Source organism: Poecilia formosa, unplaced genomic scaffold (assembly GCF_000485575.1).
Source record: "Poecilia formosa unplaced genomic scaffold, Poecilia_formosa-5.1.2 Scaffold57, whole genome shotgun sequence".
Lineage (NCBI taxonomy): Eukaryota > Metazoa > Chordata > Actinopteri > Cyprinodontiformes > Poeciliidae > Poecilia > Poecilia formosa.
Genome location: NW_006799996.1, coordinates 2521039 through 2534853, shown reverse-complemented (window position 1 = coordinate 2534853; position 13815 = coordinate 2521039). Strand labels below are relative to the sequence as shown.

Genomic DNA, 13815 nt, shown 5'->3' with positions numbered 1-13815 from the left:
ATTCTTGGCTGCAGTTACTTCCTGTTCACACTTTTTACTTCCACTTAACTTTCGTTCAATATGCTTAGTATTAACACCATGTGCAGCCAGCTTCTTTAGAAATGAACTTTTGTGGTTTACTCTCTTTGTGGAGAGTTTCAATGTCAACTGTCAAAACATTGGTCTGCCACCTGATTGTGTAGGTCACAACATGTCTGTATTAAAAAGTAATAGTTTTATTGGTTTCATGCAATATTCCAATTATCTGAGAACCCACAAGTACTAAATAACAGAAATAAATAGGCCCTCTCCAGATAGTTTGTTTTTTAGTTTACCTTAGCAAAACATTAAACATTGGAACATTCATGGTCAGTGGTTTTTGCATGCCACTGCACATATTTTCCCTCTCAACCTGCACCTTTAGATCGATTTCTTGTTGTAGTTGCTCACCTCTGTGTTGCAGCTTTGTGTCTCCATAGTTTGCAAATACCTCCAAAACAGTTCCCTGATAGTTCTGTAGACGAGCAGATACTGTTCCTGAGGGTAAACAACAAAAGCATACCGAGTTACAACATGTGTAACAAAACACAAATCAACCTTTTCTGCTGTAGAGAAATAGAAATGAAGCTGACGCTATTAGCCTGAAGAGAAGTTCTGCTATCTGGAGGGTTGAGTAAATACCTTGGTTTGAACTACAGATGGCCTCTGGGTTCTCATTTCTTGAACTAAGTTATAGATGCTGAAGTCTGACGTGATCATCTGTAAGCAGGCACACATTAAACATACAATATATGTAAAATATGTTGCTGTCCAACCAATGAAAACAACATCTTTACACGGCTCAGTCTCACCTGACTCCTGAGGAGGTTCCATGTATAATCAATGACACACAGAGCTCCTGTTCTTCCACAGCCAGCACTAAAATCACAACAGCAAAAAGTTTTGACCAACGTTTAGCATCGGGACAGCTAAGTTGAAATAAATAGTCAACTTAGTGCACCACAAAGATCAAAACTTCAACAAGCAGACAAGAGCTGAAACATTTTCTAAAATAGTAAAATCTGGAACAAGAGCAGAAGAAACAGAAGCTCTAGTAATGAACTGGTGTGAATTTGAGTGCTAGAACAACGGCAGCTGATAAAATTTGATGAGAAAGAATATTACAAGACAACCCAAAACTATTCAAAACATGTTGAAAATAATTAGAAATCCATACAGTAAAAAAAAAAAGAAAACAGAAAAAGGTATCTCATAGCTGCAAAAAGCTACAAAGTAGTTTTGAGGATAAAAACGAAATGCCGGGTAAAGTTGAACCTTGAAAAGAGATGAACTGTGGCACACTTCCTCCAAAGAGGAATATGTTGAGTTGAAAAACTACACAACATGTTAGGGTGTGGCGTGTTTTCAAACCGCATTTTCTGCAACATCTTTACTGTTAAAAGATACAGTTGTTTATTATTAAGTAGCTGAACGACAAATTACTGGGAAGCAAACCGACTGTAAGAATGTCAAAGCACATTTATTTGAATGTTCTGTCTTTAAATGTTTACCGTTTCATATCTGAGTTTCCACAACAAGAAGGCTTGATTGAATCTTATTAGAAAAAGTTGTTTTGTTGTCTTGATAAAACAATATCTTGAGAGGAAGTGAAACCCTCAGTCAGTCTTACTGATAAGGCACATCCTTTTTTGCCAGTAAATCTTGTGCTGCCATGACCTTATAGTGTGAATCATGTGGTGCACTAATGTACATATCTATGACGTGTGGGATCTAATTAATTTATTCCAGCGCACAACACACAGGCGGTTTTCTGCCTGAATCATTCATATTTGAAGGCCGTAACTTTGTGCAATCTTGAATAAATGATAAAGGTAAGTGATGAAACCACAACGCAAGTGGTGGAAAAACTCAGAAGGAAAGCCCATGTGTGCGTTTTAAAGTGCAGTGGGCCGTTGGTTCACCACCTACGTGCATTTCCTGTCAAAAAAAAAAAAAGAGGAGGGCTCTGACGACTTAGGCCTGATGCACGAGGACATGTACCCACAAGTAACACATTGGCATCAGTCAAACCTCTTTCTGCATCGCAAACGATGTTCACACATGAAGGTGCAAAAACTAAAACAAATAAATCAACCGTAATGTGTGTTCTTGAGGTAAACTTCAAACGTCTGATGCTTGCATAAAATCAATGGAATAGCTTTCAAATATTTAAAACAATCATTTAAAGCAAACAGTGATAGTAAAAAAGTGGCATTTTGAAAATATGATTGAACTGAGGTGTGAACATCTCCCTGTATCTCTAAAGCTAAAGCTACCTTTGCAATAAATGTGTTAAATCTGGTCTAACTTTAACTTTCTTTTTCAGTTCTCAGTTTGTACAGTTTGAGTTACGACCTGCAAGGTCGCCAAGCTTTATGTTTCTTAGTCAATCTTAATTTATCCTTAAACTATTCCACTTATTTGTATAGTTGTACACATAGTTTTCAGTAAGCTAAAATAGTTTAACATATTTGGACACATGGATAATTCATAGCAGATTAACCCAAACTGAAAAATTCAAAATTCAAGTGAAAAATTGATTGTAGAAATGCCTAAAAAATGTAATAAAAAAGCAATATCCTCAGGTAAAATATGCAAAATTACACATTACCATAACACATCACATGCTGGGAACATCGTTACTTAGCATTTTAAACTTGATGTGCCCTTCCTAACCCTCAGACATTCAGTTTGTAATGTTGAAATGAGAGGGAACACCATGGTGACATACACAAGGCTATCTAGTGCCATGTTTTGGTGTTGCTAGGGACCAAAATGAGATGAAGACATAAGGAGCATTGTGAATAGAGAAGATGGTTTTAATTACAGAACATATTAGCCGGGAACAGATCAGAAATAAGCACTGTGGGAACAACAGATGACAGACTAAATGAACCACGCAGTATTTCTACTAGAGACTATGATAACTGAATGCTACGCAGATGAGGAACAGCTGATGAAGATGATTAGATGAAACAATAGCACCAGTAAGCAAAACCTGTTATCAAACTACATTCAAACTCCAACAAATTACGACACTTCAGCCTTCAAAATGAAGATAGTTGCAGCTGATGAGTGTCAAATGATTTAAAGCAGCTAAAATCAGCCATTCAATTACATTGTCGTTTGTTGTAACTTGATTAATCATTGATTTGTTACAGTAATTTTTAAATGTGGTATAAAAATAAATTTGATATTGATGAGAGGACGAAATTCAAAGTTAATGACAAGCCCACATCTGGTGTTTTCAGGTTATAAAATGTCTCCAAAAACTCAAAATGTCATGTTGCGTAAAACAGGTTTATTGCTTGATATTTATATATTTATATTAAAATTCTTGCTGTACAATCTGAGAATGACTGCACAAGTTTAACTTCAAAGGGAAGTGTGTGAGAAAGAAACGTCTATTCTCTAAAAAAACATGAAGAGCAGACAGACGTTTGTTGTTTTCTTAGATGAGTGTGAAATAGCAAGATTTTTTTTTTTTCATTAACCAAATACATAATTTACATAACTTGTGATTGAGCCATAATCATTCCAGGAACTCAAACAAAACAGACTCAAATATATAAGTCTGCAGATGTCATGAAGTGGTGAGTTTGTAGTGGTGAGAATGAATGCTGAGACCCAGATGATGATGATGAAGATGATGATTTAATAAGGAGAAGCTCAAACAGTCCAATGCAGGCAGAATAGCTCACAGCTAATTGCCGGTAGCAACTGATGGAGGACTGAAAAACGAGAGCTGACACCGACACAGGACTTAACCAGTTCTACTGTGACGACTGACAGACTGACGCTGACAAAGACGAGGACCCGACAAGAGACAGAGACAACAGGTGGACTTTAAATACACACGGGGTAATCAAGGGAGTGAGACACACCTGGGAACAATCAGGGGCTGACAGGACAACACAGAGGCTCACAAGGAACAGAAGCCAAAATAAACACAGTGAAAACCCAAATCCTCACAGCAGACCTCCAAACAGAGTTAACACATTGTTACCAGGTGTCCAAAAAATAAGAAAACTGTTGAAAGAAGTGAATATTTATCTCACTTTAAGTATGAATTATTATGTACTTCATATTTGCATTATATTGCATGAGTATTCCAAAGTAAAAACAGTGGCTTGAATCAGCATGCCTGATTTGATCGGATATAACACATTACATATATTTACACATATATCATACATATTGTATGTGCCACTGCATTGAATTTTATGCCATTTCTTTTTCAATGCCATAGAAAGGAACAGCTGTAACAATCCAATATACTGTAGAAGCTTTGTGACTGACGTTGTCATAGCCATACACGTTTTCTCTGGATTACTTTATAATTAACATTCATTCAAGAACTTTGGAGCTCTCAAACTTTTATCTTAAATAATAATAAAAAAAAACATCAGAGCAAAAAGCAACTTGCTCTCTTGAGAGCAGACAGTTAATTATACACCCATCAACACAATGCATATATATTATACAAAACAAAAGATGAACTTTATTTCCTCACATTTAAGCACGTATAAGAGACATTCCTAGATGTTTGTGTGGCAGGATATGAAAGCAGCTTAATATTATATTAATATTGCAATTATGAAGTTTCTGTGCTTAATTCTTGGAGACCCCCCATGTCCTACACGGTATATGTAAACCTTTATTATTTTACATATCATCAAAACAGCCTTATGTGTGTTAATAAGTTATTCACCATGAGGTTTATTTTTATCTCTTGAGTGGTGAGCACTCTGTGATTTGTCTGCATGACTGGTAATGTTGCCCTTCATGTTGTAATTTGGGTAGCTTTTGGGGAATTCACAATGAGAATAGAAGGGGTCCACGTACACAACCTTGTGGTCAACCAAGTTCTCTGACACGTTTACCAGAAGTGAAGGTGTGGGGTGAGTGTTTTTTGTTCTTGTAAACCCAAAAATAATGGTTTTGTCAGTTTAACAATGCGCCATTTGATTATGTGATTAAGAAGTCTAGAATTACCATCAGCATTATTCTGAAAACGCAAAAAAAAATAATTTTTCCTTGTTAAGAATTATTTTATAGTTTGATTTTCTATTTGAACATTATTTTTTTTGTGGTATAACTGATAAACTAAATATCTACACCAGGGTTATTTCTTCAGAGACAGAGAAAAGTCAAATTGTTTAAGAAATGATTATTGCTTACATAATCGACAACATATTTGCCATTTATCTTTTACAGACAAATAAATGAATATTTGTTAAAAGAAAAAGTCTTTGCTCAGCAGACAATGGGTAACATTCCCAGGTACCAGCAAAGCTTCTGACCTGCAGTGGATGCATATGGGGATGTCGTCATGCGCCTGGTAACAGCGCATTTCATGCAGCATGTCCAGGATGGGTGGGATGGTGTCTGGTACGCCGTGGTCCGGCCAGTTGACGTAATGCAGCTGTTTCAAAGTTCGGCTACACTGAAAAGTAGAAAATTGAAATGTTTGGGATCAGTTCATCACAAATTTTAGGTGAAATGTTTTTGTTTGCAAACATATCATTTGAATAACTCAGTTAGGTTTGAGGTTACAGTCTGTGGTTGCAGTTGTTGTAGCTGTCAACAAACCAGTTCCTTATCTCTTGATTGCCTCAGAGAAAATGCCATGACAAGGTTAATGCTTACATTACGATATGTCAACCTTAACGTCCTTGTCAGATAGTCTCCTTTACTTTCCTCAGAGTCCTGGAAAAAAGGGGGAAAAAAAAAACACTTTTAAGATGGTTGAGTATTAAAAACGGCTAAATAATACGATACAAGAAGGAAAAAAATGAGTTATTTTGTTCATGTTTTTAAGTTCATATTGTTCAAACGTTCCATGACGTGCTGTGGGTGTCAGATGTGGATAACTGGAAAACGGGAATGTCAGTGTATTTTAAAACAGTTATAGGAAACTGTCTGAGTGGGAAGTGCGACAAAGTGAGACAAAAATTACTCACACAGTGGACGGTAAAAGCCTCGCATACAAAAGTATCCTGTTGATTTTGTGGCCAGTACACTTCACACTTTTTCTAAAAAGAAAGAAACAAACAAAGATTTACTTCTGAAATGTTTTCATTTTAAATTAATGAGAAATCATTGTTTTACGTGGAAGGCATCGTTACCTTCCCCATTTCAAATTCTCGACAGGACATGACAATAACCTGAGGAATGAAGCAAAACGAAAGGAGTTCAACAGGATCATAACAGAAAACATCGTTTTGACAAACACAGCAAGTGACAAGCAGACCAACATTTATGTTATATTCCCAAATCATCCGTAAAAAGTCCACCAGTGTGTGTGGAAGCGGACCCTGGGTAGCAATATACGCCCTGGATCCTGAAACTCCCTGTAAGCAGAACACAGCATACAGTAAAAGGATGTTGTTATTTACACTACAGAGTTATAGTTATTATTATCAGTTGTACTGCTTATCACACCAAATGAGTAACAGAGCTACTTCCTGAGAAAATGAGGTACATTTAACTTACCTTAATATAACTTGCATTGATGTAGTCGGAGTCCTTTTTGGATGTGGTGAGAGTGAGCTTTACTCGGGTGTGGTCAACTGGAAGAGGAGAAACGTGGTCAAAGTACCAACAATGTAAAATTTCAATGATTGCATAACCTTTCATTTTCCTGTCGAACAACAGAGCAAAACACAATTACATCAAACACAGAAGTGTAAAGATAAAATGCAAGCCTGAATGTAATTTTGCAGATGCACCATTCATAACAGTCAAAAAGCAAAGCAGAAAATGGTTAAGATGAATTCAGCATGTATTTTGTTGTATACCACCTTGCCTGACTTTTAAAGTTTCTGCAAACACTCCAAACACATTTCAGCTACAATATACTATCACCTTCCGTCTAGACATGGAAATGTGATGAAAAAGTCAAAGGTAAAAAGACGTCCACAGAAAGATTTTATTGATGTCAAAATGTGGTTGGAAAGTAGTTGGGGTTGATCACATGAGCTAACCAGCCCTGAATCTTAATGTCTTTGTCAATGTGTGGGCTTACTGAAAGCAAGGTGTTTTCAGTAAAATCGCCTAAAGATGTCAACAGATGTCCAGTGTTTTAAAAGAAGTGACAAAGCAGTTACGCACGGTGAAGCAATCAGATGGAAAGTGATTTGGCAGAAACGCAGCGAACAATATTTAAATAATTAGATGTGGAAGAAACATCTGGACTGAACTGTAGAGGGTGTAACTGTTAAGTTTGAGGGAAGATTTTGCAAGCCAGTGTCACGGTTGAGTGTGTGACATTCAGTTCCAACAGAGGATACCTCATACACCCAATAGGCAGCATTACCACTTAATTGTGCTAAAGTCACAGTGGCTTAATGTGGAAACCAATGTGAATGTGATGACAGACACAAAGGCTAGGAAGAGTTTGCCCTACATGTCAGGATGTTTCACAATACAGGCTTAGTGAAGACTCCAAAACACCATCAAGCCAAAATGCCTTGGTCTCCTAATGAAGTTGCTTCTTAGTACTCGTAGTATTGCTGTAGTCTTTGCAGCTATTTTATCGTTTCCATTTACCTTGGGAGTCTGTGAAGTTGTGCCAGAAACATTTTGAATTTCACAAAATGTAAAAGTCAACAACGCAAACTGTGATTACAACGTACAACCGTGTTATGAGCCCTCCAAAGTCAAAGTAAGTGTAGTCTTTATTTGATGAATAAAGTCTAAAAGGACATGTAGTGTCCCATCGTTTTCTAAATATTAATGATTCATTGGCACTGATGTTATTTCTATTTTTTGTCTCAGACTATAAACTGAAAGCTTAAAATATTGCTTTGCAGGAAGTATTTGCTTTAAATCGGATTACAATTTAACATAAAATATGGAGTTGTAGGCTTTTTTAAAATGAAATTACTTTTTTCAATCAATTTGAAATCTTAGCAGTTTTCCCTTCTCAACAGACAGATTCCTTGTTCCTGGAAAATGTTAAAATCTGTTTGTGACAATAAAGCAAAAAGAGAAGAAATTTATAAAAAGTCAAATACTTTTCCTGCACTTGGTTTAGGATGCCACCCTGAATACATAGGGCATAACAGCAACATAATGGAAACCTTCAAATTCAAGCAGTTTTAAAAGGTTTTTTTCTTTTTATGAAACATTTGTTTTCCATCCAAATGTGAAAAAGAAGCACACAGTGTTAATCATTTATATATGCAGTAATACTCTGTCATTATAAAAGTGTTCTCAGCATTACTACCAAAACCATGCAGGTGTTACATTTATGATCAACTGTATGCTGATGTTTTTCAGAGCCGTATCATCGAACTCTGACAGTCTGTCACTTTCTTAAAATCTAGATTTAGAATCACCATTCGGTGTTATGACACCATTTGCACAAACATGCATGCCACAGTTTTCACAGGTTTGCACTCAGCCCAACTTACAGGGAACAATGTCCTTGTATCGATTCTTCTTGATGTTTTCTTGTTTTTCTGCAGTCTTGGTGGAGAAGACCTTGTCAATGCGATACTTTGTTGACTGGTTTTTCAGCCTCTGAAAAACAAAAGATTTTTTTACAACATACATTTTTAACTACCTTGCTTTCGTGTCTTGTGGCGGTATAAATGTCATTGGGCTTTTTTTTCCCCTGTCTCTATATATAACCGCATTGGAACAAACACACCATGAACCAAATTTCTTTTACAAAGAGTCATTTAAGCTGCAGCTTGAGGCTTCCTTTTTCTAGCAATTTTTTTTCAACATAGGAGAGTTTTAACAACATCAGATATGAAAAATATAATATTAGCAAGAACAGTATTTACAGTGCAAAAACAATATTTTAATATACTTGCACTTTCTAAAGCATTTCTTGGTGTTTACTGAATGTTTTAGATGTTGCAACAAAAGTATTCAGTGGGAGGTTTTGTACATTACAGAACCTTCTACGTCTTGATGAGTAAACACCACCATTTTGCTAAAATAAAAATGCAACTGAGACACTGAAGCGTTTTCATATTCATGCTTCTTGTTGTTCTCTTTAAAACAACAAACTGGCCACATTATGCTACATTCTACAACATTCGCGATAGAAGAAGATAGAGAAACTGACGGCTGTAAGCGCATATGAAATGGGCCCAAGAATAATCCTTACCTAGGTAGTTTAACAGAATTTCATTGAAAAAGATCATTTTCACCACAATGAGAAGCGAGAAGTGACCAATACATGCAATGTTTCTGTAATTTGCAAATATCTGATGTACATGAAACGACAATCTGCTCCCTCTCTAGAAGGTTCCAGCAACCAACCCATCTGCCAAGGTAAGCTCCAACCTCGTTGGTATCTTTCAGTATTACAAAGGACGTCTGCATCCTTACTCACAGTTTTAGTGATTTTGTACACACTGTAGTGTGTTTCATTGGGCAGAGATTTCAAGTAAAGGTCAAGGCCTGCAGCATTCCAACAATCCATTTTGAAACATGCCAACGCTTCATTTTGTATTTCAAAAGAAAGAACTCCAAGATCGCTTGATTAACCCAACCAGATCACACATAAAGGCCATTGTGTATTCTAAAAAAATCTTAATCCAGGTCTAAATTCTGCTGATTGATTTGGTATCCATCTTGTAACCAGTGGTTGAAATTTACCAACTTTAAACATTTTAAAGTTGGACAGCTGTTGCAGGAAAGCAGTACAGACAGTTCCTTAGACACTCTTCATAAAATATAAGGTTGTGCGTTAAGTTTGAACAACTTTTCTTTTTTTTATTTTAACGATTTCTTCTGTTCTAGTGGCCTTTGTTTGATGAAGGAAGGCAGATTAATGTGAGTGAATCATGTGCTACACTGTACCAATGCAGAGCACACGATAATGATTAAATGTAAACTGTTTTATTGCATATGCACTGTACTGATTTTAGTAAACTACTGGGGAAAAAATACAAACTAAAGTATAATTAAATGCCTCTTCTGAATTGAGTCATATTTGTATTTAGGGAAAACAAAAACATCTTGATTGAGGTGCCCCTAATTTACAACTCTGATTTTAAGGTAAGAAAGGCAAAATAAAAATGTATGTCAAATGACTCTTCAAGAATGCTGCTTTTTTTCTGTCTTCTGTCTCCTAAAGTCCATCAGTTAAGCCTGTAAATCACTAATGTTCGCTGATTGTTGCCCTTCATGTCAGACCAAAGGGAAAGTCATTAAATCTGCCTTATTTTTTGAACATTTAAAACATTTCAGTGGATTTAGAGATGCAGATTTACTGCACATGTTTGCCACTGGCACAAAATTGACACAGGTCTTGCTCAAACTTCTGCAGCCGGATAATGACATTACTTCATCTAATGTTATACTTTTTAGATCTTCTAACTGCATTAATGAAGACTCACTCACCCACTCGCTCATCCTAACCCTAACTGCCACGGAAGCATAGTCAAGCCTATTGTCTGACTGAACTAGGTAATAATTATAAACCATTGTACTTTTAGCCCTAGATAGTCAGGTGACTATGTATACAACATGCGAAACATACATGTATCATAAATGATACACAGAGGGTGTCAAGACTTAATGTGTCACAAAATGTATGTCATTTCTTTGCAAACTTAAACTGTTTTTATATACTATGGTTAAAGACATACAGCGGACAGAGGAAAGTAACACAAACACTCACGCTATAAAGCTTTTCATTTTGAAGACAGTCGTCCTCTATTACTTAAAAGGGAAGTCACATCAGTATTTTGAGATACTGACGAAATGAGATGCCAAACACATTTAGAGGCCATGTGAGTTTGCTGTAGCCTCAAGATATGGATGTCTGCTGCATTATCCTCCATGCAATCAGGTTGTTATTTAAATATCTGTGCAACTGAGAGGATGCTGGTGTTTAATTGCATGGTTAAAAAGGTTTTGCACTCATCCACAGTAGATGTTGGTATGCAGGAACAACAAAGAGAAGGTGTAGCAGCCTAGACGTATTTCAGACGTGAAATTTTTAACCTTCTCTTTCTGCTATTTTTGCATCTAACAACCAAGTTAACAGCATAAGTGTTATCTTTAACTTACAGGATAGGGGCTTTTTCTAACATACTGAAATAATAAGCGAGCACAGAGACAGGGAGAGATACAAATGAGGCTGGCTGAGAGAAAAAAATGCAAATGCACCTCGATAACGCAAGATATTCTAAGTGCTGCCTTGTGCCCTCATAATTATTCACGTTTTTAAGACCTGGTCTTTTAAAAATTAAAATAGGCGATCAGGACCACTTTCTTTCTTTTGGCAGTTTCACCAGCAACTAATCCACTTTTAATTTATTTCCACTATCTCTTGTGAAGTGTGTATGTGAGGTTTCTATGGCAGGTTGAACGCAACTTAATCAGTTTCATGTTCAGCTGCCTTGCATATTCAAATTATTTGAAGGCTTATGAAGACAATTGTAACTTATTTCTTCCCTGTAGCTTTGTTGTTGGCTACTGGACACTTTGTTAGGCACATTCAAGTCCTTTCTGAGATAGATAGTAACTTAGCCTCACATGCAGTTTAATGCATTTAGATGTGTGGATGTGGAGGAAAACTAAAGTAGCTTCTGCAGTTAAAATTATGTCAACATCTCTGAATACGACATACGAGCTAATGCAGTCCCGTAAGCTGAAAACAGGAAATTAAGGGTAGAATTTGAACAGGGTCACCAACATTTAACAGTAGGAGATTGGAAAAATGTTGCCTCCTCCATTGATTTTGGATTATAGCTGAGATGGTAGTGGCAGAATTTGGCATAAACATTATGAAAGTATAAATCCATCCTGCGTTGCGTCAACAGTTCAGACTTGCGGTGTTGGTATGAAGGTGTGGGGGATGGTTTCTTTTACACACTTAGCACCTATTAGTTCTAATAGAACATAATTTAAATGCAACAGCCTGCATCACTTTATCTGTTGTCTGAAATCATGTGAAGCTGGTTTCTTGATAATAACATTAAATTTACTCCATCGTACCCAGATCTCAACCCTACAAACACGTTTGGAAAGTGATGGAGCAGGAAATTTGCATTGTAGTTTTTCAATATAGATAAAAATTTATAACTGTTGAATTTTTGTCAAGAAGAATAACAATTCTGAAGGCAAAAGTAGGTCCGAAATGACTTCAGCAATGCTGATGTATGATCACTGATCGCTTTGTAGCTTCTTTATGGCTACAGCTAGCAACTTTGGACATCTCCCAAGCTTGAGGAAAATACATTTTTCTGTATTTCATTTTCTTTTTCTAACATTTCTATAACAAATATGGAAATATTTTAAACAAAACAACCCATAAAAGTACCAAAAAGAGTCCGACTCAAAGTTTAAAGGCAGAGGACTGGAGTCAATTTTCATATGATGCACTCCAGATGAAATGAGTTGATACCAGCAGATGACTCCCACCCTTAACCGAGTGACACTCAGGATTAAGGCCCGTCCATGCTGATGGGGCTCTCTGAGACACTGTTCCTTTTGTTCAGAGGGCTTGGCAGTCAGCTTAAGAGTCTGTTGAAAGACTTGCAGACCGTCTGTGACTCTAACGACACAGAGTCCTTTTTGTCCTTTAAGGAAATGATGCAACAGGGGTGTCTAGATGGACAGCAGAGGGGCAGCATGGGAAACACACAGTGCTGTCCTCAGGCTGTCAGTCATCAATAGCAGGATGCCACAAGATGTCAAACATGAACTCCTACACCATTGACTGCGTGTGTGTGGACATGTGGTTACCACGGTTGTTTGTCTTTGCTACTTTAAAGTGGTGAAGACATGTTTCTTCCTCACTGATTTCTCGTCAGTGTTTCGCGTCTTCGCAAAGAGGAAGCATTAAAGTGCCTAGGAAACTGTTGGTACTTTTTGCTGAGTATGACGACTTACAAATGAGAAAGACCATATGCTTTCGTTTTCATTTAGATTTTGCCTGTTCACTCAATAACAGAACACTTTACTTCTTTTACGTGGTTCTATCATAGATAGGGAAAGATGTAGGTAAAACAGAGGAATTCATCATGGATTCCTGTTTAAAAGCAGAACTTTAACGCTTGAACTGTTACAGCTGACTCACCGCAAACTCCCCAGCAATACAGTTTGGTGCCCCCTCATCCACAGCCTCCTGACTCTCCAGCTGGGTCAGGATGCTCCTCAGAATCCAGGCCTGCTGCTCCATGATTGGCTGTTCGCTGCCTGGGACAGGGTTTCCTTCACAGGCATGTCAGATCACAAAGGTCCCGGTCCACGGATCATGGTGTTGTCTGGTGTTAATGGTGGCACTGCAGTGCACTTCTCTATCGCGTCTCTTACATCAAGGAACTGCTGTGACGGAACATGTGAAGTGTCACAGAGGAAGCAAAAGTCAGCTTACAGGTTCTGTGGTCAGATTAAACAGACTGACGCGCCCCCTGGTTGTCTCTCACTGGGTCCTAAAGTCACTCTGCGTTCAAGTGCTACCATGGAACCGGGAGTGAAACATCAAGAAAACAAACCGAGCCGTGCATGTGTGCTTTTAAACACGTCCAAACAGCTCAGCCTCTAAAAGTCAGAGTGCTGTGCAAGCTGTACAGCCTGTTGGACGACATTCAGGATACAGGCAAGGAGTGGAAGAGGGATGTCGGCTGGAAATTAAGAGTGGTCAAAGGAAGGGCATCTGAGAGCTTTCTGAAAAGTCTTCATCTAGCTGTTCTAGATCCTTTTAGATTTCACTTATTAAAAATGTGAAGACTCAGTTTGTCAATTTACACAAAAACTTATTTATTAGTTACCAGGATAACTTTTTGTCACAAAAGGAAAAAACGTTGTGTCAAATATCCTTCA

General features: G+C 37.3%; 1 protein-coding gene across 1 annotated transcript; it reads right to left on the bottom strand.

Annotated features, from left to right (window-relative positions):
* Window positions 1–399: 399 nt before the first annotated feature.
* On the bottom strand, window positions 400–13469 carry LOC103139180 (tyrosine-protein phosphatase non-receptor type 12-like). Its single transcript, XM_007553668.2, has 11 exons — window positions 13070–13469; window positions 8436–8544; window positions 6514–6590; window positions 6276–6371; window positions 6147–6185; window positions 5982–6053; window positions 5668–5727; window positions 5322–5464; window positions 831–897; window positions 661–738; window positions 400–516 (listed from the first exon to the last, which is right to left on the bottom strand). The coding sequence occupies exons 1-11, from the start codon at window positions 13169–13171 to the stop codon at window positions 400–402; spliced, it is 960 nt and encodes a 319-aa protein (XP_007553730.1). The 5' UTR covers window positions 13172–13469.
* Window positions 13470–13815: the final 346 nt, after the last annotated feature.

Bases quoted from the DNA above. Each gene is read 5' to 3' on its own strand.
- LOC103139180 (XM_007553668.2), bottom strand. From the start codon at position 13,171: ATGGAGCAGCAGGCCTGGATTCTGAGGAGCATCCTGACCCAGCTGGAG. The intron at 6,372-6,513 runs GTAAGTTAAATG...TTCTGCTTACAG, and splicing joins TCAATGCAAGTTATATTAAG to GGAGTTTCAGGATCCAGGGC. The intron at 5,465-5,667 runs GTAAGCATTAAC...TCTACTTTTCAG, and splicing joins TAAGGTTGACATATCGTAAT to TGTAGCCGAACTTTGAAACA.